Consider the following 26,107-nt stretch of genomic DNA (forward strand, 5'->3'; position numbering starts at 1 on the left):
TCCATTTCTGTTTCCTCCTTTTGTCTCAGTGCTGGAATTTTCTGTAATAAATGATGCTGTGAGAGTTACCTATGACTTATGAGTTCTGCTCATGAATTGCTTGCCAAGCACAGGTCTAAATCAACTCTTGCTCCCACAGGTAACAAATATGTCCCTCGGGCTATCCTGGTGGACCTGGAGCCGGGCACCATGGATTCAGTGAGGTCGGGACCATTTGGCCAGATCTTCAGGCCAGACAACTTTGTGTTCGGTATGTCATCATGGTTCATGGCACATAACAAATTGGTCCCCTTCTTCCTAAACCCATGCACTCTACCATTCTATGTTCACTGTCGAGCTAAGCCTGGATCCATACACCCCCAGGCCTGGCATCACACACTCAGTATGTTGGGGTCATGCTCCAGGCCCCTCAGACATCTCAGAGATCAGTGCTAGGCTGCAGAGCCCTGACCAGTCCTCTATGACAGAGCAGCCTCTGAAGGGAATAAACAGAGAACAAAGCAATCTTCCACTAGGGCTTCACAAATGCAGGTAATTTCATGGAACTGTGGACAACCAGTAACCATTTGGGGATGTCAGAGGTCATAAGCTGGGCTTATGACCAATGTTTCGACAAGTGCCTGAAGCCCATCCTCTCTGATCACATTGTGCTTCCTCCCACTAGCTGTTTTGTTTTGGGGAGTGCTGGGGTTTGATTTCAGGGACTTGCATATGCCTGGCAAGTCTTCTCATATTCTAGTCATCGGTTTTATTTTTATTTTATTTTTCAGACAGGGTTTCAATTTTTTTTTCTGGACCCATAGTAGCCTTGGACCAGGGCTCTCCTTTTCCCACTTCTTGAGAAGCTGAAATACAGGCATGGGCTATCATGCTGGTTCAATTGCACCTAATTATTTATGATGTTCTGTTCTTCATTTTATTTCTTTTCATCTTTTTTTCTTTTGGTCTGAGATCAGGACTCTAACTGGGTACCTGATGCTTTTGCTCATTGGTTAGCACTCTACCCACTAAGCCATGTGCCTCTAACTCCTCTGTTGATCATTTTAGATGCTCTTTGGTTTGGTTAAGATGTTTCCTTTCTCAACCAGCTTCTTTATCATGATGCCTAGAACTTATGAAGATCACTGACATACTGAAAAACATTCTCTTCATGTAACAAATGTGTGTATAAGAAAATATCAAAGGTTTTCTAGGAACTCATACCTTATCCACAATTTGAATGACACAAGTCAATATCCCTTGAGTCTGTGTCTGAGATTCTCTTTCCCCCCGGCAGGCCAGAGCGGGGCCGGCAATAACTGGGCCAAGGGCCACTACACAGAGGGAGCCGAGCTGGTCGACTCTGTCCTCGATGTGGTGAGGAAAGAGTCAGAAAGCTGTGACTGTCTCCAGGGCTTCCAGCTGACCCACTCTCTGGGAGGTGGCACTGGGTCAGGCATGGGCACCCTGCTCATCAGCAAGATCAGAGAAGAGTACCCAGACCGCATCATGAACACCTTCAGCGTCATGCCCTCACCCAAGGTGTCAGACACTGTGGTGGAGCCCTACAATGCCACACTATCTGTCCACCAGCTGGTAGAAAACACAGATGAGACCTACTCCATTGACAACGAGGCCCTGTATGACATCTGCTTCCGCACCCTGAAGCTGACCACGCCCACCTATGGAGACCTCAACCACCTGGTGTCAGCCACCATGAGTGGGGTCACCACCTGCCTGCGCTTCCCAGGCCAGCTGAACGCAGACCTGCGCAAGCTGGCCGTGAACATGGTGCCCTTCCCCCGCCTGCACTTCTTCATGCCAGGCTTTGCCCCCCTGACCAGCCGGGGCAGCCAGCAGTACCGGGCCCTCACAGTGCCCGAGCTCACCCAGCAGATGTTCGACTCCAAGAACATGATGGCTGCATGCGACCCCCGCCACGGCCGCTACCTGACGGTGGCTGCCATCTTCCGAGGCCGCATGTCCATGAAGGAGGTGGACGAGCAGATGCTCAATGTGCAGAACAAGAACAGCAGCTACTTCGTGGAGTGGATCCCCAACAACGTGAAGACGGCTGTGTGTGACATCCCCCCGCGTGGCCTCAAGATGTCGGCCACCTTCATTGGCAACAGCACAGCCATCCAAGAGCTGTTCAAGCGCATCTCCGAGCAGTTCACGGCCATGTTCCGGCGCAAGGCCTTCCTGCACTGGTACACCGGTGAGGGCATGGACGAGATGGAGTTCACTGAGGCTGAGAGCAACATGAATGACCTGGTGTCTGAGTACCAGCAGTACCAGGATGCCACTGCTGATGAACAGGGGGAGTTTGAGGAGGAGGAGGGTGAAGATGAGGCTTAAGAACTTCTGAAATAAATCGTGCACCCTTAGTGAACTCTTATTGTCCTCCAGCATGGTCTTTTATTTGTATACCATGGTGCTCAGTTTTGCCTCTGTCAGAAATTCACTGTTGATGTAATAAGTGGATCTCCTTTAAAGATTACAGTATTGTCTTTTAACACATCTATGCTAATAAAGAAGCATGTGTTAATTATACCTGTACTCTTTATTATCCTTTGAATAGCTTTTATTCTTTCACATGTGTTTCTTAAGTACAAAGTTTAATCTTTTTTTTTCTTTCAAATGTCAGCTCTGGTGCCTGAGTTCACAGCCTCTCACACTCACTTGGTTTTTTTTTTTTTCCTCCGTGCTGGCTCACTATCACTTAAGCCACATCTCTACTTCCAGTCTTTTGCTGGAGAACTGGAGGTAAGATTATCGCAGATTTGTCTTCTGGGGCCTGTTCTGGACCTCAATTCTGAGATCTCCACCTCCTGAGAGCTAGTATTATAGGTGTGAGCCACCAACACCTGGCTCAATGTTTAATTTTAATAGCAATGTAGGATTGCTGCATCAGCACTTTTAACAACTGCATACCTGTTTGAGTAAAAAGATTAAATATATTTTATTTCCCCTGGCCCAAAATATTAAAAAAAAATTTCTCAATACTGAGCCAATGAAACCAGAGTTTTTAGTCTCCAAGCCCAAACTCTTGGAGTTCAACACATCAGATCTAGCCACTCACTTTTTTTTTTTTTTCAGTTGTGGGGCTTGAACTCTGGGCCTGGGAGCTGTCCCTTAGCTCTTCAGCTCAAGGCAAGCACTCTACCACTTGAGCTACAGTGCCACTTCCAGTTTTCTGGTGGTTTATTGGAGATAAGAGTCTCATGGCCTTTCCTTCCCCCGGCTGGCTTTGAACCATGATCCTCAGATCTCAGCCTCCTGAGTAGCTAGGATTACAGGCATAAGCCACCAGCGCCCAGCTCCAGCCATTCACTTCTATATACCAATAAAGAAGCATGATAAAGGGCAGAGAAAGATTACATGACATAGGAATGTCACGGGAAGGCAGCATTTCAGTATACGCTTTTGGTCTTCTTTGAGATTTAAAAATGAGCTTTAGGTTAATAAAGAGATAGGGACAGGGCAAAACAGTTATGCATAAATGCATAATTATTTAACAGTCCTGGTCAAAGTATGGTCTGGTTGATCATTATTTCTGTTTTTACTTTGGGAAGGGCTCTGAAGAAGTCATCACTGTCCTCACTGCTGAGGATAAACAAGTCATCACTGTCTAGTGGGTGGGCTGTCTGGAGGAGGCTCTATTGTTCCTTCCATCCCTGTTGGAAAGATGTTATTAATAGTTCTTCCTGGATTCTAAAGACTGCAGAGAAAATGGCTAGAGTGAACACAAAATGGAGACAAAATGCCTAGCTTGTTTACTGCTTATAGTTAATTAATGAGCCCAGCAAAAGCAGCTTTGATGGAGGGGATTTGAACTTGGGTCCTGGGCACTGTCTCTGAGCTTCTTTGGCTCAACATTAGTACTCTACCACTAGAGTTACAGCTCTACATCCCAAAGGCAGCTTTTAAACACCTCTTAGTAACCAAGAGTGAAGAGTAGTTTGGGGATAAAGCAAACCTGCCCTTCTTTGCTGTTTTCTTAGATACCCTACAAATCTGCAGAAACAGAGTTGTTGAAGATTTTATTTCCTTCCTTTAGAACAAGGTAATGAATACAAGTAAAGACAAGCCCATCTTTACCTATAAGATAAAGGTATGCTGTGAATTCTAGATCCGTAAATAGACACGAATAAATTTTCTACTTGAAGCATATCTGAAAATAAATCATGGTAGGAACTTATTTTTAAGAGAATGATAGAAATCTACAATAGAATGTTAAAGAACTCAGTCTTCATTTTGGAGCCATTAAAACTTGAGGTTTTTCCATATGTCACGCAGCCCACCTGATTTGATCACATTGTAGGGAGGACAGGACTCTTGGGAACTGAGGCATGATGGGAGGACAGAGGGCAGTGCTGAGGTATCTTGGTGATGGAGTCACATGATCAAGGCCCTCATCACAGAACCTCTAGTCCACAAAAGTCCTCAGATAGAGTTTCATTGTAGAAAGTCTTCCACTAACATGTTGAATTCTTTCGCAAAACGTAAGTGCAGGTTGTGTTTGCCTTCTGGCATTAGATGCAATCTAAACAAATCAAACAAAAATTTTTTTAGCCAATGGCAGACATACCACTTACAATCATTTTCCTTCAACCTTTTATTAAAATCTGAAGTGAAAAACCGCCAATTAGCACTGGGGAGCCATGGAAAGAACTGTATAAATTTTCTATGAACAGACAGGGGCTGAAACCACTATAGGCTCTGAGCACCTGGGCTGACTGTGACTCTCCGGTGCTCACCTAACAGAGACAGAAACAGCATATTTGGAATCATAGCCTGTAACATATGGTTTGGACAAAATGAGAGAAGTGGTAGTTTAGTGATTACTTTTAAAAAATCTTTTCTAATGAAGTTTATTTAAAGAGAGAAGGCTAGAAGGGCAATAAGAAAACAAAACATGTCCAGAGTCCACTGGCTTGAGCAAGTGAGCCTCTTGGACTTATCTGCATAGTAGGAAAGAGCAAATACGAATTCATCACCCTAGTGTTCCAGGTTCATGTTTTTAGTACTGAGCAAATAAGCCTTCTACTAGCCACCAAACAGATGGCAAAATACCTCAGGACAGTTATGGCTGTTATCAAGGCCTGAGCCCAGAGCTACTTCTATAGCTGTTGAAGCTCATCTTATTTGTAACCTCTGTCCTGTTACAACTTTGGATTTGAGTAAGAGGAGGCTTAGGATTTGGGTCAAAGAAGGCTGGTTTGCAATTCCTTTAAAAAACAACTGTCTCTGGGTTCTGCATTTTATTAGTTACCAAAGTGTAGAAATAGGGGAAAATTTGAACAAATTAAAGGTTGAAGAATGTAAGCACAAGTTCAAGCTATTATGTCTACAGTGACAAGTAGATATAGCAAGGACTACATTGGGGAAAAATTCTAGTATGCATTGTGTAAACCCCTTACTACCTCAGTAGTAGGTAGTGAGAATTCTACCAATTTGAGCTACAGCTCTATTACCTAGCCCTTCTCTGGGGAAGGGAGCTGGCCTGAGAAGGTATCAGACCCATTGTAACTCTGACATGAGTGAAGGATCCAGATATCTTCCTTTCAAATTGGAAGATAAGGCCAGGCGCTGGTGGCTTACACCTATAATCCTAGCTACTCAGGAGGCTGAGATCTGAGGATCACAGTTCAAAGCCAGCCCAGACAGGAAAGTCCATGAGACTCTTATCTCTAATTAACTACCAGAAAACTGGAAGTGGTGCTGTGGCTCAAGTGGTAGAGCCTTGAACTGAAGAGCTGAGGGACAGAGCCCAGGCCCCACTACCGACAAAAAAAAAAAAGCAAGAAAGCAATGTATTCATTACCTGTTATGTCACTGTAACCCCTCTGTACATCACCTCTATAATGACAATGAAAGTAGCAATAATAATAAAAAGAAGTGACAGTTGAAAAAATAGGGAAAAAAAGGTATGACCACAAAGCCACAAGACCTCACTGCGAGAAGCCCCACTGAAGAGGAGCCGTGACTGAACGGGTATGCTGGCAAGGGAGGGCCAAGGGGACAGAGGGATCCAGGCAAGGACCAGCATTTGTACTTGGTTATGAAACCCAGACACTGGTCTCTGCTGGGTCCCTAACTTATGAGGTCTAAAACACAATCATGGGCTGAATTGTGCCCTCTAAATTAATACATTGAGATTTCAGAGTCTAATTTGTTCAAAATGAGGCCACATGGTGACTAGTATCCTTATAAGAAGAAATTTGGACATAGTTGCAGAGGAAAGATCACATGAAGATATGAGGGAAAGAAGGGTATCTACAACTTGGGGAGAAAAGACTCAACAGAAACCAAACCAGCCTTGTGCTTAGACTCCAGAACTATGACAAAGTACAGATTTATAGCCAGGTTCTGCCCCAATAAACCCAATAAAAGTTGACAATATTGATGATGAGGATGTAACTCAGAACAAATGGTTTGCATCATACATAATATCCAGGTAAACATCTGTGATGGGACAGACTAAGTCTATAAGTATAATTAATAATGCATCTGGCAAGGTAATGAAATCTCAATTTCATTAAAGCCTATTCTCCTGAGCTGGTCTCCTTGTTGTCAGATTGCACACCATCACAGTTGGACGGTCGAACTCCTGGAATCCAGCTTCCTTTCATGGGTTTCCAAATAAGCCAAGAATGTTCTAGGTATATTCCTGCCCAATGTAAAGGGCTCTTTTAGAAGAGACAGTGGAAAACACAGGCCAGTTTGAGATAATCATCACTAATAACACTTTACCTTCATGTCATTTGTTCCAAGCTTATGATTGTAAGAAAATGATCTTCCACAAGACAGTCTACTGGAGCAATTAATTCTCATACAAGAGGGTGCATTTTTGTCTCACACCTATGTATTCTGTAGCTAGGCAATGTATCTGGAAGAGTTGCCATACTGAACTTTCTCATAGCCTGACTTTACTAAAATGCTTCCTCTGAATTATCCAGAAAATGCTATTTCTCTAGAGCTGGATGACCACTAAGCAGGCCACTGACATATCACTCCAGGCAGATGACCATTGCACTAGGAGTATGTTTACAAGAGACAGCTGGGCTGTAGTGAAAACACTATGTAGTAGGAGAAAATCCAAAATTTGTCATTTACTGCTGTACCACCTGAAAGATATTTAACATAGAACAACCTCGCTTCCTATCTGTAAAATGGATGTATTATTTTTCATGAGTTTGCAGTAAAATACAATTAGGTGTTTTATGCCAAATACCTTTTAAAATATAAAATGCTATGAAGAAAATCACATGTACATATTCTAAAAATATGAAATTATATTAAAGCCCAAAGACAGATTATACAGAAAACTTTTAGGAGGATTAATGAAAGGATGAATCTAATAGTAAAAACATTTGACACAAAATTATGTTTCAATTTTAAATCCCAACCATGATTTAGTATTCTAATTTTATAAAGCCTAATTTGAAAATATCTTACTGCTTATTAAATCAACTTATAAACTTGTCTAAAAATCTGAAGACTTGTCTAAAAATGTGATTTTTTTTTTGGTGCCAGTACTGAGGCCGGCATTCTACACTTGAGCCAAACCTCCACTTCAGCTGTTTTGGTGGTTAATTTGAGTCTCATAGACTTTTCTGTCTGGGCTTCAAACTACGATCCTCAGATATTAGTCTCCTGAGTAGCTAGGATTACAATGTGAGCCACAGTGCCTAACCACAAGGTGATGTGAATCTATCAGCTCTCTTTGCTCCTTACTGGCTCTGCACCATAGCCAGTACATGCAGATGTTTGTAGTTCGTGATAACAGGTTTCTCAGTTTTGTGTGTACGCATTTAAGACTGAAGTACATAAAAAGTTTACAACATAATTTCAAGTGAGAAACAAAGCAGGTCTCAGAAATATAGACTGTGGTTACATCATGCATAAAAATGCTAATGATGGCAGTATTTAAACCTGTAGCAGGACTAACATTATGTTTTCCTGTTTATACATTTTTTCCTAGATAGGTAGTATTTTTATAATAAAAAACTAAAATAAAATTTCTCAAATTATACAAAATTGTCTCAGTTAATCAGATGGATAAAATCTAAACAGTACCAGGAGCCTCAGTTAATAAGATTGATAAAATTTAAGCACCACCAGGAGCCTGTAGCTTATACCTGTAATCCTAGCTGTTCAGTAGGCTGAGATCTGAGGATCAAGGTTCAAATCCAGCCCAAGCAGGAAAGTTCATGAGACTCTTATCTCCAATTATCCACCAAAAAGCCGGAAGGTGAGCTGTGGCTAAAGCGACAGAGTGCTAGCCTTGAGCAAAAAAGCTCCGGATGGTGTACAGACCCTGAGTTCAAGTTCTAGGACCAGCACCAAAAAACTCCACTAAAACTTGGAAAAAATCATATTAAGTGAAGCCAGACCCAAAGAAACATAGGTCCCATGGTCTCCCTTATTAATAATAATTAGTATACATCTAGGGTAATCTTAGCAGATGAGCAGAATAGCTCAATAGCTATATACATATGACCAAAAAGATGATGCTAAGCAAAATGAATTTCAAGACATAGACACAAGAGGTTTTCCTTTGTTGTTCTCAATGTACTACATGATTTCTTTTTACTTTTTTACTACCCTATAGTTTATCTCCTGTTGTCACTGCATTCAATTTTGGTACCCTGGGAATTGCGTATATGTTTATCAGAACTAGGGATGGGAAGGGGAACAACAAAATGGTGAGATAAAGGACAAAGGAGGAACCAATGCAACAGCCATACTCACAAGACAGTATGTTGGCGAGGGAATAGGGAGAGGGAAAGAGGGAGAAAAATGAGGGAAGGGGTTAACAAGTTAGACAAGAAATGTAATCACTACCTTATTTATGTAACTGTAACCCCTCTGAACATCACCTTGACAACAAAATTATTTTAAAACCCACAAAAATCAGAAACAAAAAATTAAACTTGGCTCCCATCTGCACATTTACCCATTACAAGAATCAGAGAGGCCCTTTCTTCTCAGATACTGGCTTCCCACTGGTCAGGGTTGCTGCTGGCCACGTCCCTGTGGTACCGGAAACACACTGCTACTAAATGGCTGAATGGATACACTCCCCACTGTTCCTGCTTCCTTTCAGAGATGCTGAGCCCGGACTCACCTTGACCTTTTCACATGCTCATGTATGAAGTCGGCATGAAAACGTGGAACCAGAGGGTCCTTCTCGCCATGCACAATTAGGGTGGGGCACTGAACCAGGGGCAGCAAGTGCCGGCAGATATTACCTGCAAGGCAAAGCCCAGAATTGACCTCAGTGTAAGCATTCTAAAAGAGGAAAAAACAGCTCACACAGCCACACTGACGCAGTCTGGTAATAAAGGCTTGGATCCTGGAGAAGGGCTATGGGATGTGGTGGAAGCTGAGCACTAGTGTAAGTTTTTAGGTCATTGGAGTGCTTGTCAAGGAGATTGGAGGGTCCTATTCCATCCTCTCTTCTGTTCCCTGACTTGTGATGTAGGCCAGTATGCAATGTCTCACGTTCCTACCACAATGCACTGCCTCAGAGACCGAAGCTGTGGGACCTCTTTACCATAGACTGAATCCTTCAGAACTGTAAACCAAATAAGCATTCTTTTCTTATAAGTTAATGAACTACCTTAGGTATTTTATTAGTGATGGAAAGGTGACTAATGCCTACCTCGGTGGCTGTTTCCCTGTCTGTAAAAACTGGTTTGAATTTGTGACTCCTTCCAGCTCTAAAAGCCTTGGGTTTCTATTTGTATTTCTCTACGCTTTTGTGTTTGTAAGTTATATTAGCAAACAAACTGCTTTGCCTAATTTAAATTAATACCTTACAAATCAAACAAAGAAAACTGCCACTCTTTCTGTCATACAGGGCGGCCCATCAGCCACGGGCAGATGTGACACTCCTGATGGCCTGTTATACAGATTCATATTGGAATTGCAATGTGCTCCTGGGAAACGGCTGATCTTTACTGCTAGAGCCTGGGGGATTTTCCTGCCTCCCACACTCTGAGATCTGAGGATCTGGATCTGGGCCTGCTGAGAACAGCATTACTGAGGCAATGGTCAGCTTATGCTCCAACTTCTGCCTAGGCTCCTTCACCATGAGCTTCAGTCTCAAAACAGGAATAATCATAATTCTAAGAGCCACATGGAACGTTCTGCGTAACCCTACAGATAACTCTTTCCTTCACCGTCTCCCACCTCTGTCTGTATTGAGAGAAAAGTGTGCTGGGAGCCAGCTTCATGCTGCTGCCCATAAGGTACAGGCCTAGGCCTCTTCATCTGCAGGTGGCTCGCCACTAAATGAGAAGTGGCCTGGTGATAGGGGAAATAGATGTCTAGGTCTTTGAAGCCTCCTTCTCCTGAGGCTTGGATGGCACACATTTGCCATCTATTCAGACCATTTTGATAAAGCCAAGTACTCCCTGTGTACCAGGAACGGTGTGTTACTAAATACTTATAAAGGTTACACATTTTACCTCGCTCAGTAAGTCATTATTTATAAACTGAACACTTCTATAATAATAGAAACAGAAATTGTTCATCAAACGCTGTAACTGCACTATGCTAGGCATGTATTATCCCACTCAATCTGTACAACTTTATGAGGTAGGTATTACATTAGCCTAGTCACAGAGAAGAAACTGAAGCACAGAGAAGTTAAGTCATCTGCCTCCATCTGTTTTGACAGCAGACCATGTGATAGAGCTGTAATTCAAATGCAGACCCACCTGATTCCAAAGCTGTACAATTAACAACTCTGTCAAGGCAAGCATCCATAAATCTTAGAGAACAATTATAAATAAAAGGATTTTGCAAGGTATTTTTATACTATTAGATACTCCACATCATACTGTAACTTTGAATCATTGTTCAAACTTTTTTTCCGCCTTGGATCTTCCTATCTTTTAATTGCACTCTTCTATAAAGTACAAAAGTTTACATTTCACAGTGTAAACTCATTGTTTTATAGCAGTTTCTTCTAAGATCAGAGGAAAATACATCTCAAAGACCTGTTTATATGGCAGATGCTACATTAGAACAGAATCATTGCAAGGCATGCATCTGCTGTTTTGAACTTAAACCAGAAATGGAACATTTCCAAAGTCTTTTCATTGTACAAGTTTTGATATGCCAGATGATTGGAAGCATTGGAAATAACTACCAGTAGAACAAATTAGTCCTTCAACCACAAGTATTCTGTACCTGAAAGTCTTCCCAATTAAATCCTAGCTACTCTATTTTTTCCATGATTATAAAAGAAAAAGGAGGCAAGGAGAAAGGGAGGCAGGGAAGCAGAGATAGCAAAAGAGGGAGGGGGAGGGAAGAGAGAGATGGAGAGAGATATGTGGAGGGAAAGGGAGAGGGAGAGAGAGAGAGAGAGAACAGATTCCAAGGCTTATAAAGATTGTTAAGGTCCCTAAAAGACTTGTTCCTTAGAGTAGCACCAGGTGGGGCCTGGAAGAGGTCTTCAAGTCATTAGGGCACACTGTTTCTTTTTCTTTTTGACTTTACAGCCATGAGGTAAGTGGCTGTGCTATGCCATGTGCTCTTGTCATGATGTTCTGCCCCACTGCCTCTCCCTCGTCACGGACCGCTGTAAATTAAAATAAGTCTTTTCTTTGCTAAGATGGTTATCTATTATACCTGTGGAAAGCTTGCTCATACACAGCCATATAAAAACAGACTTTAATTCAGAAGGGCTCTAAAATATGTCACGCCTTACTGCTCATGAGAATCTCCCTGATTCTTCAGATAAAGGAAGGGAGTCATTGGTTCATGGCTAAGGTCATATAACCTGGTTCTGAAGATGCTGTCATCTTCAGAAAGATGTCAGTGCTCTCTTCTTTACAATAATTCTACTAGAGTGAAAAATCATGACATAATTACCCATTCGGGAATTAGAAAATAGAAACAGAGGCTTCTAGAGAACTATTTTGTCATCACCTCCACTGAAGGGAAAAATGACATTTGCTATAAAGGCTTAGAAGTGTGAACTTTCACACATGTAGCTCTGCTTTGAGTCCAAGGCAGACTTGCTACACAAGAGCTCATATTGCATACAACTAGTGTCCTCTCCGTGAGGAACACGGTGGGATTCCTGGGACATCAGAGAGGAATGCACACATTCATCTAATCAGCAAAGGAACCATCACAGGCCACCTACCATCTGGCAGATGTTTAAACTGTGATATGCCATCCACCCATTTTTCGCAGGTTCTGGCTAGGTAGTCATACCCATACAGGACTTCCAGGGGCTTCCTTGCTTTCTCACTCCATTTAGAAACATCTCGGATACCTGAAAAACAGAAGTGTGGACAGGATGGGATTAGTCTCACTCTAAGATACTTTCTTTAACTCTCCCTAGCATGTGTTTCTTCTGAACCTTACATTAACTGAGCTTGCAAGGCTCCCCAGGGCCTGAATGGGCCACACCTCACAGCTCTGCTCAGAGGTCAGGAAGCCTACTTCATCACCTTTCTTATCTGTTCTGCTGAGCATGGGACACAGCCCTGAAGTATTTCCTGCATTCACAGATGATCATCTGTCTCCCTTCAGGACGTACACTAAGGGGAAGGGCATCTATACCAGGTCCTAGGCCCATGCCTTCTACTGAATGAAAATAGACTGGCTCTGAAAGCATTAAAGGAAATAGTCCCTTAACTTGACTGCATAACAGTACCGTTAAAGATTTCTCTTGGTGTCTGCAAGGATTGGATCCAGGAACCCCATAGATTCAAAAACTAGATGTTCAAGCTCTTCCTATATACTTTGTTTTCCCAGTCCAGGGGCTTGAGCTCAGCACTTGGACACTGTCCCTGAGCTTTAATTTTGTTCAAGGTTATTGTTCTACAATTTGAGCCATAGCTCCACTTCTGGCTTAATTTTTAGTAATTTATTTAGTAATTTACTTCCCCACATGGGCTGGCTTTGAGTCATTATCCTTGGGTCTCAGCCTGCTCAGCAGCCAGAATTACAGGTATGAGTTACCTGCTCCTGGCCCTCCCTTTTACTTTAAGTCATCTCAACATTATTTACTCTAGCTAACACAATTTAAATGCTAAACAGAATACTGTGTGACAAAAAAATCTACCTAAGTTCATCACAGACACACAGACATCATTTTCCTAATATTTTCAGCCACTCTTTCTTTCATTTCTCACTATTGGGGGTTGAACTAAGGGCCTTCTACTTACCAAGCAGGTACTATATTACTTGAGCCACACCCCAGTCCTTTTTTCTTTCATTATTTTCAAATCGGGTCACACACTTATGGCCTAAACATGACTTTCCTATTTTCACTTCCCTCATAGCTAAGCAAGTACCATCACACAAAGATTTTGCTGATTGAGATAAAGGTCTTAAGAACTTTTTGCCCAGGCTAGCCACAAACCACAAATGTATCCTCATGAATAGCTGGGATTATACGCATGAGCCAAAGTACCTAGCTTCAATTATGGTTTCTTGAATCCACAGATGAAGAACCCCACAGATACAGATACAGACACCAACTCTGGCTACATAACAGCATTTTTCTGGCACACTGAGAAACACAAATAAATTACTAATTTTAAGTTATGGTATGGAAGAGATTGAGTATGAAAGCTAAACACAACTCTAAGCTATATAGTAGATGATTCATTAGTAGAAAAGAAACAATAAAATCTGCCTTTAAATAGATCAATGCAAGTATAGAGGTTAATATTTTCCACATTTCTTTAAGTACTGTGATAAAGATTCCAGTGTTCTCCAGCATTTTAGATATTGCTTAATGAAAGCTTGAGAAGAGTAACTGAAACACAATATCTGAAAAATAATATAAATGAGTTGAATTCAAGTCTAATCTATACACAGCTCCAAATGGTTCTCAAGCAGACACTCAAAGGGAACTTTGCGAATGAGGAAAGACTGCTAATTACAACTACAGTGGACCCCATTACAGCAGGCAGCTTGCTTCTGTCTCTGCAGACTGATTTAAATATTCAGAGAGAGGCTGGAGTGAGGTGACTACAGAGGCTTGGAAGAGGTAAACTACTCCATATAGTAATGAAAAGACATCAGAGCGGCGAAAAGAAGCTGCCTGAACAGATTTGAGGAATATAAAAAAAAGAGATTTGCAGGAAGAAAGGAAGAAAGAAACTGCAAGACAATATTGTAAAAGCCAGTGAAAAGATTCACTGTAGAGAGGCTGCAGGAGCAGCTCAGTGGCAAATCATATGCATGCCTGAGGCCCTGGGTTCAATCCCTAGCACCCTCTGCCCTAAATAATAAGATGATTCTGTAGATTCTTCTACTTTAGGCTATGGGGCAGAGGACAGCTTATGAGGGGACCTCTTGCAGTGGAACAACTGCATCATATACAGGCTGTAACTCTGATGCTACGATGGAGTTGCAGTGGGTGATAAAAACTAAGTAATGAGTACAGAGTAAACAACTCTGTAGAAAAGAAAGAACCCTAAAAATCATAAGGGCAGCATGGTAACTCCACGAGTAGGACTACTCTAGGAGGAAAGGCAGACATCAATGGAGAGAAGTATACTAATTAGTCTGTTTTCAGACTAGGAGTGACTATTCCTCACTTGTGATATAATTTCTGCACACAGGATCATTAGCAATTTCACCATGAGTTCTTATCCTGGAGATTCTACCATTCCTTCACCCAGGAAAAGGTAGGAGGATGCTCACAGCAACATCAGACATAAACTAGCTATCTGCCAGTGGTAAAAGATTCAAAAAATAAGACTGCCATAAATACCCAATATTGTCTGTGGAATACAATACAGCAATGACAATAAATGCTGCCAGTAGCATCCCAATAGGTGTCAGAAATGTAAAGAAAAAAAAAAAAAAAAAGAAGTCCGAGAAGGCAATATTGTTCTCATAAAGACACAGGACAGGGTTGAAGGGTGCAGGGAGAAGAGGTGAAATGAGAAGAGGCAGTAACACAACAAGAGAGTATGCAATGATAGCTCCTGGGCTCCACAGCAGGCGGACGAACATCATAATTCACATACCCCCTATGCCTGAAGTAACTCTACTAAGTATGAAATAAGAAAAAATTAAATCAACCAGGAATTGGGGAAAGAGAAAACAACAGAGAGGATTGTTCTGAACAAAACATACACACATCTGAAATGCCATGGTGAAATTCCTTGGCTCAGATGGGAAGGAGCTATGGAAAAGGAAGAATGAAAATGAATATGGTAAATGTGGTCTTTGCATGTATGAAAATGAAACAATGAGGCCTACTGAGATTGTCTAGAGAAGGGGAAAGAAGAGGAGAGAGGAAGTTGATTGTAATATGTTGTTCATATGTGTGGAAATGCCACAGTGAATCTCCCCACTACACAACTAGTATATGCTAATAAACAAAATAACCAGTGGAGGAAAAACAATCAATTAGGAAAAAACAAGTTATCTATAGTGTGAAGGCTCAGACCTTTTAAGAACCTAGTGGGGCAAGGCATTGGTAGTTCATGCCTGGAATCCTAATGGGAAGCTGAGAATTAAGGGCTGAGGTTCAGAACCAGACTGAGCAGAAAAATCCTCAAAATTCTTACTTCCAATTAACTGAAGATGTGGCTAAAATGGTAGAGTGCCAGTCAAGTGAGATTTCCAGGACCTGAGTTAAAGCCTCAGTACTAGCACACATGCACATGCACATGCGCACGCGCGCACACACACACACACACACACACAACGTCAAAAACAATAGCCAATGTTCAACATGATTTTTTTCTTGCTGAAACATTAAGTCTTCTCATGGGACAGCAAGATATCCTTTTATGAATTAACTTAGGAAAAGCAGGCATATGGAGAGATATCTATGGGAATGTCAAAACTGGGGAAATCTCAGCTTCCACAGGAAACACTGCCTAAATTTCAATGGGAGGGAAACCAGCAGTAGTTAAGAAAGCCAGATATCCATACTAAGCAATGGTTAGGAACACAGGCTTAGAAGTCAGACTGCCTCAGTGTGAGTTCCAGCTCATGCACAGCTCAGTTCTGTGATAACTGAGCACGTTACTTGGCCTCTCTGCTAGTTCCCTCATCAGAACCATAACAAGTCTGAAATAAAGAGAAGTGCGTTAACACATGAACTATCAAATAGCAGTGCCTGGCATGTAACATACATTCAGAAATGCTCTTCATATTTATATATTTACTTTTGTTAATTTATTTCAATGGAAGACTGTTTGGCCCAAACCATAATTACCACCAAAAATTAGGTAGTAATTATGTTTAAGTTCTCAAAAATAATTATTTGAATCAAATTGTATGTTGATTCAGAACAGAACAGATCTGGATTCAAAAGAAGGAAAAGAGACTGGTAGAGTGTGTGTGTGTGTGTGTGTGTGTGTGTGTGTGTGTGTGTGTGTGCGTGCGTGCGTGTGTGTGTGTGTGTGTCTTGAAGTCAGGCCTGGGCTCTGTCCCTGACCTTCTTTTGTTTAAGGCTAGTGCTCTACCACTTGAGCCACAGCTCTACTTCTGGCTTTTTTTTTTAAATATAGTTTAGTAGAGATAAGAGTCTCAAAGACCTTCCTGCTTGGGCTGGTTTGAACCTTGATCACCAGATCTCAGCTTCTTGAGTAACTAGGATTATAGGCATAGGAAATAAAGAGAAGTGCCACTGGCAGCCAGCTGATATACTTTCTTTTTAGGCATATAATCTGTGCTAAACCCTCGAACTGTAATAAGGAAAACTTGTTCACTCTTCATTAACAGCATTAACATTATGAACCAGTTACAGCCAATATATACTCAGATTATACAAGGGTCTGCCTCAAAGCCTTACAGTCTATTCAAGAATTTTTAAACAGCAGCCATACTGCAGCAATCCCTCCTCTCCATGAAACACAGATGCTTGAAATCGCAGATAGTATAGGACCCTATACGTGTTTTTTTCCTATGCATCTCCTGTACTGTATAGAGGAGATGTAGTGAATGAATTCACTACATATTCACTACATACATTCCTATACATACATACATGATAAAGTCTAATACATAAACTAGAAACAGTATAGGATCAATAACTACTAATAAAATAGAACAACTATAACAATATACAGTAATAAAATTTCCAGCACTGTCTCTCAGGCTTTGAAGCCATATTAAATAAGCCCTTATTGAATACAAGCAGTATGTTGTCTTAACTGTTGATCTTGTACCCGACATGGCTTCCTGTGACTAACAGGAGGGTATCATACATGGTGTATATATTCTGGACAAGGACCACTCCTTGGTCCTTGGTCCTGGACAAGGACACTCCTACAACAGAACGTAGCAACACAAACCAGGTCACTGAGTAGAATGGTGCATAACTTAAATTTACTTCTGGAATTTCCCATTTAAAATTTCAGACCAGGAATAATGAAAACTTGAAAGTAAAATCAAGTAAAATGAGAATCCAGCAGGAAAAAAAGGTCTATGGAAAGAGTGTAAGTTCCCATTTTAGATGTATATTTGAGGTATATCCAGAGCTACCAGATAAGAAAAGTCAATACAATGTTAAATGTCTGGGATTCTGAAGTTAAGTAAAGCCAGGGCATGGGGGTAAGAGAAAAGTGCTAGATATGATGACACACACCTGTAGTCCCAGCTCTTGGAAGTCTGGGAAGTCTGAGGCAGGAGGATTGCTTGAACTAGGAGCAACACAGCAAGACTGTCTCAGAGAGAGAAAGAGAGAGAGAGAGAGAGAGAGAGAGAGAGGCAGAACACATCAAGGGTGATACCCAAAGACCCCAACATCTCAGTCCCACAGAGAAGAGTGAGGACACATCAAAGCCAAAGAATGACCAAAGAGAAAGGGCAATGTCCAGAGAACACAGTAGCCTGAACTTCAGCACAGAAAAGCCTCAATAAGAGGAGTGTGGTCGATATTGCACACATATGAGCAAACACTGCAGTGAGCCACCAAATGCTGCTGAAGGATCAAAGGACTGAAGGGCATCCAAGTGTCCAGTGGATTTGGCTATATACAAGCACTAGCTCCATTGGACCAGTGGGTTGGAAGACACCTGGTCAAAGATCAGACTAGGGGATAAGATGGCAGCAATGATGGCCAGAAAGGGAAGAGATGTCAAACCAAAGAATAAAGACTATGGTGAATTTGAAAGACAGATTTATTTACTGTTCAGAGAGAAAGGAGAGTCAGAGCTGCACAAAGGTGAGCTCACACCACAGTGAGTGAGACAGTCTTGAGGAAGAAGGACCACAGTGTAGGTCTGTGCAAGGGCTGCAGGATCTCTGAGGGAAGCATCACCCGGCCTAAGGAGTCTGGGATGCCTTCTGAGACAGGGTCTGGGAGCAGAGTATAGCAGTAAAAAAAAAACATGGCTTTGAGGGGGATGTGGCTAGAAAGAAAAGCATATGCACAACAGCAGGTCCAAGGGCACAGGGAAATGAAGGGAAACGCAATGGCAAGTCATTCCATGCGGGAGATGCACAGGATACCTCCTGGGAGCCCAAGAAAGGTGACTCTGGGGCTCTGGCTTACATGCCTGGGAAGGTCATGGCTGATAGCTAGAGATAGTGCTTAGGGAAAAGAACAACTGAGCAGGGTGGACTATGGAAAAGGTCAGGGGATAATGAGTTCAATTTTAGACCAGGGCAGATCATGTTCTGGGGAATAAAACGAGCTTTAATGAAAAGAATGAAATCATTCGAAGTGTGTTTCCTGAATTTAATGGAATTTCACTACATATCAATAGCAGAAAGGTGTCTGGGAAAGCCTAAGTCTTTGGAAATTAGATATTATTCTTCTAAATACCTAAATCTCTGTGGGTGAAAAAGGAAGTCTGGAGGGATATTAGAAAATATCTGAACTGACAGGAAATACAACTCATCAAAATGTGTAGGATGTTTATATTCAGTAGTGCCTGGGGGGGAGGAGTTACAGCATTAAAAGCTTATACTAGAAAAGAAGAAAGGTCTCAATGAGCCAAGATTCTACTTTGAGACCCAAAGGAGAGGGGGTGTTTAAAGCCCAAAGCAACTAGAATGAAGATCAGAGCAGAAACAATGAAACTGAAAACAAAAATAGCAAAATAAATCAACAAAACCAAAAGCTGGGGTTTGAATATAAAATGGCCCCAAAGGCTCATACATGGAAGTCCCGTCCCTAAGAAGGTGGTGCTATTGAAAGGTGGCTGGATCCTGAGGGTGCTGACCTCATCAATGGATAATTGGTAGATGAGCGGGCTATTAAGAAGTGGGACTTGGTTAGAGGAATCAGGTCACTGAGGGCTTGTCTTTAAAGAGTGTCGTGTTCCTTGCCTCTTGCAGTCTCTTTGCTTCTGTCCTCCATAAGGTGAGCAACTCTGTTGTGCTACATGCTCCCACGGCCAGGAAATTCTGCCTTGCCACAGATACACAGGAAGTAGAGCCAGCCAAGCATGGACTAAAACCTCTGAAACTTTAAGCCAAAATAAGCCTTCCTTCCCTTTAATTGGAAATTAGACATTCAGGAATTTTGTCATAGTACTTGGAAAACTGAATAACATAGGGTTATTGCTTCAGTTCACAAAAACTTTTGCAGAGATGGGGAACATCTGGTCCATGGACCATATAACCATTTGCTATATGACAGGATAGACACTTCTTGTCAGTTGCCTATATCCTGTCTGCCTATATTGATAATATTGTATGGCATGTGAATATTTATTATAAATAGCCAAATGAAGGTTCAATGCCTTCATATGAAATAACATTTATCTGGGGCTGGGAAGGTGGCTCAGTGGTAGAGCCCTTGCCTTACATGCCTGAGGCCCTGGGTTCGATTCCTCAGCACCACATAAGCAAAAAGAAAAAAAGCTGGAAGTGGCGCTGTGGCTCAAGTGGTAGAGGCTAATCTTGAGCTGAAGATCTGAGGGATAGCGCCCAAGCCCAGAGTTCAGGCCCAACGACCATACCCCCCCAAAAAACAAAAACAAAATAACATTTATCAACGTGAACTCCAGGAAATGGAAAAAATAAAAATCAATATCAAAATGCAAATGGCACAGAAATTCTTTTAACCAAAATACAAGGTTTTATATTCAACTACAATTTTTCCTTAACACTCATGTGGTTTTTCTATTTATTTTTGTTTTTTGGTGATGGATTCTCACTATGTAGCCCAAACCAGGTTATGATACACCTGTCTCAGCCTCCTGAAAGCTAGAGTAACAGGTGTAGACTACCGCTCCCAGTTTTCACATTCTTTTAAATGAGGTTATGACCCACATTTCACATTTCTCCTCTTTCTTTTTGTGATGGGAGGGCAGTTCAGTTGTGGAACTTGAACTCTGGGTCTAGGCGCTGTACCTGAGTTCTTCAGCTTAAAGCTAGTGCTCTACCTCTTGAGCCACAAAACCACTTCTGGCTTTCTGGAGGTAAAAGTCTCATGGACTTTCCTGTCCAGACTGGCTTTGAACCATGATTCTCAGATCTCAGCTTCCTGAGTAGCTAGGATTATAGGCTTCTCCTATTTCTTTTATGATCATTATTCATAGGAATAAACCAAGAACTGCCTTTCCTTGGCCTTTTTCTTAGTTCTGTAACTTTCCTAGGAATCCATTATTCTTCTGATATGAGATATGCAAACTGAAATGGACATATCAGTACATGGTTAGAATGAGACAGAAAGAAGAATAAGAAGAATTATCAGTTGGGTAATCCTAGCTACTCAGGAGGCTGAGATCTGAGGACCACAGTTTGAAGCCATCCCAGGCAGGAAAGTCCATGAGACTCTTACCACCAAATTAACCCCACGCCCCCCCAAAAAACGGAAGTGGTGCTATGGCTCAAAGTGGTAAGGTGTCAGCCTTGAGTGCAAAAGCTCAGGTACAGCACCCAGGCCCTGAGTTCAAGTCCTATGACCAACGGAAAAAAAAAAAAAGAATCATCATTGTGACATCTCCAATTGGCAGGACTTACCCTGATAAATCCTTTCATCTTCATCAGTGACATAGGCATTTGCCCCCCAAATCACCATCTTGCTGATGTAAGATGGGTACTTGGCAGCAGCAATGAGTGCGGTTATGCCACCATCACTCCAGCCCAGCAGGGAAACTTGCTCAAATCGCAGTGCCTGTGACAAATACAGAACAATGCAAGACACAGGTTATTGCTCCTCTCTAATAAAGGAGCCTGAGTCAACACTGACGAGAACCACTGCAGGTATATTATCAGGAGGATCACTTAGTAATAAAAGGAAATCCTAGAGTCTTCTACTTGAGAACATGGTGCTTTCTCTCTATTAACTTGGGTATAAACATAATTGTCATAAAAACTTGTTTTGAATTACATGGGAACTATGTATCTTCTGGTTGGATGAAAATGTGCCAAGGAATAGGAGCAATGGAAATCATTTATACTTGGATATAATACCCATATTGGTGTGTGTGTGTGTGTGTGTGTGTGTGTGTGTGTGTGTGTGTGTGTGTGTGAATAAGGTTTTGAGAGCAAACCTGTGGATTTGAGAGGGAACTTGAAGTCACAGGCCATCCCTGTGGGAGCACACAGCTACAGACAAGAAGGAAGAGAATGGCAAAGCAGTGTAACTCATCAGTGAGACATCCAGGATTCTGAAAATGTGTTTGGCAAAGAAAATGGACACAGCCTCTGAGAGATGTTGCCTAGAAGTAAAACTAGAATGACTAGAAAGATAAACTGAAGCATTAACAAATATTACTCCAAGACATCTGGCTGGGATATTGTGGCATAACTACTATGGATAATCATTTGGCACTAAGCTATAAATGAATGTATCTTCTATAACCCAGTACATTGTCTCCCAAATTCACATGAAATTCTGGCAACTTATTTACAATGTCTATAATATTCTTCATAATAGCAAGGAAAAAGAACTAAATCCACAAATAACAAAGTGTTTATTATACTCCTATTTATAATTAAAATCCAAATTAATTAGGTAACATCATGGAAAGACACAGTGTATCTACACAATGAAATCTGTAGGGGGCAGGTGGAAGCCCCACAGTCCACGACTATTAACACAGACAGTTTTTTCTACATGTATGCAGAACAGAGTGAGTATGAACCAGGGGATGATTCAGATTCCAGGTGGATGGGGAGCATGGGAGTGAGGCAGTGTGAGATCAGTACTCAGAATGTCATGGAATTTAAAACTTATGATCACAATAGTAAAAAAGTTACATTTCAATTAAAAAGTTACATTTCAAAAAGCTAAAAGAGAGTATCTTGAAAGTTTTTATCATAAATAACTAATCAATGTTTGAGGTGATAAATGTTCAACCTAATTTGAACATTATATAATATATAAATGAAAACATGCCATATTAATATGTATAATTTTATGTTTTAATGTTTCAGCTAAAATAAATTAAAATTTAATTTTAAAAAGAATTTAAAACTTTATGAAGCTGGGTGTTGGAGGCTCATGTCTATAATCCTATATAGGAAGCTAAGATCTGAAGACGGCAGTTCAAAGCCAGCTTGGCTGGGAAAATCTGTGTAACACTTATCTCCAATTAACCACCAAAAATCTAGAAATGAAACTGTGGCTCAAGTGGTAGAATGATAGCCTGCAAAGATCTCAAGGACAGCACTCAGGCCTAACTTCAAGCCTCAAAACTGGTGTATACACACACATACACACACACACACACACACACCTTTATGAATTATTCTGGAACTTTCCACTTAATATTTCTAGACTGCATAGAAAGCTAGAAAGCAGAACCATGGGTAAGGAGGACATCTGCAGCCTGCAGCTACTCTAAGTTAGATACAAATGCATCAGCAAGGAAGAGGTGTTTCCTTAACAAGTTGGTCACTGAAAACAAAGAGTTGGAAGAATGTTGAATATAGTGCATGCCATCAAAACAAGTGTATTTATACATGACCTGTCAGAAAGGCAAAGCCTTAAAAGTCTTTGCAGTGGTGTCTTTAAGTGCTAGACTGTGTGATATATCTACTTACTTCTTTATATCTCTTGGAACTCTTTGGATTCTCAGGGGTGGGGAAACTTTTTTCTGCCAAGGGTCATCTGGATATTTATAACATCATCCATGGGCCATATAAACCTATCAACATAGGCAGATAGATGGTAGACTAACAAGAATGTTCAGTCACGTAACAAAATTGTTTTGTAGGTCAGATGTTCCCCATCCCAGTTCTACAGGAATCAGAGTATTGCCTTTGTTTAAAGAATGACAAAAAATAAATGAAGACAGTCCCAGCCATCCCCCCTCTCCTAAGTAGTTCCCTGGAACCCACCTTCATCAAGTCAACTGCATCTTTTGCATCTCTTTCAAAAAAGTCCAGTGGGAAGTCTCGATCTGGAGGTCTAGAGTGTCCATATCCTCGAGGATCCCAGGCAATTACTGTGAAGAGTTTCTTATTCAGGCTGCTAAGCTGGGGTGCAAAATCAGTCCCTCCGCTTCCTGCAAACCGCCATTGTGTTACACACTAATTAGTGCTTTGTTCTATCAAACACATCAGGGTGAAAAAAAGATGCAATAATAATCTCAAAACAAGGGAGTTAGCTGCTATTCTGAACATAATCAGGAAAGTAGTCTCAGAATGACTCATTTACTAGGGGCTTATAGCCTTGCTGCTCATTGCCCCCTAGTGGCTATTTTCAGGACAGGGGTCTTGACTATTCATTGAATCTAGTATTACTTCCGCCTTTAAAAATTAATGAAACTGTATGGAAATAAACATACGGATATGGTTTAATTCTTTATTGCCTGTCTTCTTATAATAAAGAAATTACTTATAAATAAGAAATGTCACAATAAAATCTGTAATGATCTTTGACCCAAGTTATTCAAAGGAAATTCTAAACTTCCAGATGGCATTTTACTAAGCTAAAATGAATAATCCTGAAGATTTTATTCTGTCATTATAATTAGAAACCAGGAAATAAGCCAAGCACCAGTGGCTTATGTGTATAATCCTAGCTACCCAAGAGGTTGAAATTAGAGAACTGAGGTTCAAATCCAGCCCAGACAGACAAACCCATGTGACTCTTAGCTTCAGTTAACACACAAAGCTCAGAAGTAGAGGTGTGAGTCCAGTGGCAGAGTGTCAGCCTTGAGCAGAAAAAGCCAAGAGAGAGCTCCATGCTCAGAGTTCTAGCCAAGGAAGGAAGGAAGGAAGGAAGAAAAAGAGGGAGGGAGGGAGGGAGTAACTAGGAAATTATAACAAAACATTGAAATGGAAAAAGAAGGAGGTTCAACTGTGGAAAAAAATCAAATTTTAAGTTTGCTTTATCAAAAAGTACAGAACAGTTTATGAAAGCAACTTTTCTCAAGTTTGGGTAACCTTGATTGACAGTTTCCAGCTAGCCATATGGTCACATAGCCTGTGGTATGCTCACACCCACTGGGCAGCAATAGAAAGAAGAGCTCAGTCCTGTAACAGATAGGCATTTAACAGTAAAAGCTACTTGATTCTGAAGACACAGAATTTAGGCCACAAAAGGACTCTCAGCGCTGTAGCAATGTCTTTCCAGTGGTGAGGATCACTAATATTATAAAGGCCATTATTCTTCCTTTCAAGGCACCCCTTCCTAAAAACCAGGTAAATCAATCACAATGCCCAAGCAAAAAAAAAAGCAATGGATTTCTAGCTGTGTTTATTGTTCTGACACACAAGCTTCTCCTATGCACCTGAGTGGAGGGAGCCTCTGTAAGGAACTGTCCTAAATGCAGGGCAAAAGACAGGGAGATGGGGGAAGGGAACAAGTTACAGAAAAATTTCAAAATGACAAGACATTTTGTCCCATGTGTATACATTTGAAAACCAAGGCCGGGAATACTAAACCTTTAAACAAGTGCTAAAGGAGCATATATTCGTTACCAGGAAATAGTATTTAAGGGCTCATGGGGAGGAGGACTGGATATGGAGAGGAGAAACACTCTTATTTTTCATCTGAAAATTTTGGAATCATGGTAATGTTTTCTATAACAAAAAATGGTAAGTTTTTGTGCCTGGTTAATTATTGAAGTACTAAAATAACAGAACTCTAACTTGGTAAATTGATTTTAGCTTGACATTACCTAATGTATCTCATACAGTGACATCAGAAAAACTCAGTCACAAATACCACCTACAAAGATGCTTCCCTAGCTACAATGGTATTGTATCTGTTCAAGCTTGGACAATTAGAAAATCAATTAATTGAGAAAGACTAAAGCACAAGGAAATAAATATATACTTGGATTCTTAACTAAACAAAAGATAAAGTGACAATCCTAAGCCTCATAAAACTAACATGTGGATAGCCTGGGCTCACTATAAATTTTCCCTCTGAACTTCCTACATCTGGACTACTGTGAAATAAAGTTGAGATTCAGTGGGCTTTACTATTCTCACACATTGAGAATGGGCAATATGTTAATCTCATTTTAATTTTTTAAAAAATATTTTATACTGGCTGCGTGTGGAAGGAAGCCCTTATAATCCCAGGACTTGGGAGACTGGAGCAGGAAGATGGAGAGTTTGAGCCACCTTGCCTCAAAAAAAAAGAGGCTTTAAGTATCTTGTTCTTAGCTCTAATCAATCATGTTAACCACAACAGTGAGCAATCATCCTGGTTTTAGCTCTACGGGGCCCAAACTCTGGAAAACTTCTCAATCTCCAGACAACTTGAACAGCAGCTCACTGACTCCTATCACCTGCCCCATTCTCCCACGCCCCTTTTCCTAACCACTGTCGTCCTCAAAGGTAACTGGTTTCACAGTGTTCTCAATGGGTAAACTAAGTACTTATAGGAAGCAAAAGTATATACAGTAGCAACAGATTTATTTTTCTAAACAATCCTAATGTGACTCTAGCAAATATCCCTTAAAACATTTTGGCATAGTACTAAGATTAACCATCCATATTGGACATCTAGTAACATGATTACAGCATAGAGAACACAAAGGATGCACGCAATATATCCATTAAAAATATCCAGACCAAGCATCCCAGGAAGCAGCAGGACTGCGTGAGCACCCTCTCCTGTCAGCTGATAATGAAGGTGAACGCCATTCACAGCCACTTTGGCAGAGGTCACAGTGGTGCTAAAAGAAAAAGAAAAATCCCAAAGGAAAATCATTTAGTACACCAACCTTAAACTTAATATGAAAGAAATGCCTTTCACAAGCATGAG

General features: G+C 41.1%; 2 protein-coding genes across 3 annotated transcripts in view; one reads left to right on the forward strand and one right to left on the reverse strand.

Moving 5' to 3' along the window:
* LOC105985962 (tubulin beta-2A chain-like) overlaps window positions 1-2,532 on the forward strand; it is an 11,114-nt gene extending 8,582 nt beyond the window's left edge. For both annotated transcript variants that reach the window (XM_013016683.1, XM_013016684.1), the window contains exons 2-3: window positions 140-250; window positions 1,277-2,532. In XM_013016683.1, coding sequence (XP_012872137.1) covers window positions 190-250; window positions 1,277-2,337 — 1,122 coding nt within the window. In that variant the 5' untranslated portion in view covers window positions 140-189 and the 3' untranslated portion in view covers window positions 2,338-2,532. The remainder of the gene's footprint in view (window positions 1-139; window positions 251-1,276) is intronic.
* A 1,473-nt stretch (window positions 2,533-4,005) lies between these two features.
* Bphl (biphenyl hydrolase-like (serine hydrolase)) lies at window positions 4,006-26,053 on the reverse strand. Its single transcript, XM_013016622.1, has 6 exons — window positions 25,915-26,053; window positions 23,224-23,390; window positions 20,899-21,052; window positions 12,146-12,277; window positions 9,113-9,236; window positions 4,006-4,525 (listed from the first exon to the last, which is right to left on the reverse strand). Exons 1-6 carry the CDS (start codon window positions 26,051-26,053, stop codon window positions 4,438-4,440), a joined length of 804 nt encoding a protein of 267 aa, XP_012872076.1. The 3' UTR covers window positions 4,006-4,437.
* Between the last annotated feature and the right edge of the window lie 54 nt (window positions 26,054-26,107).

This window comes from Dipodomys ordii, unplaced genomic scaffold (genome assembly GCF_000151885.1).
Source record: "Dipodomys ordii isolate 6190 unplaced genomic scaffold, Dord_2.0 Scaffold32, whole genome shotgun sequence".
Classification (NCBI taxonomy): Eukaryota; Metazoa; Chordata; class Mammalia; order Rodentia; family Heteromyidae; genus Dipodomys; species Dipodomys ordii.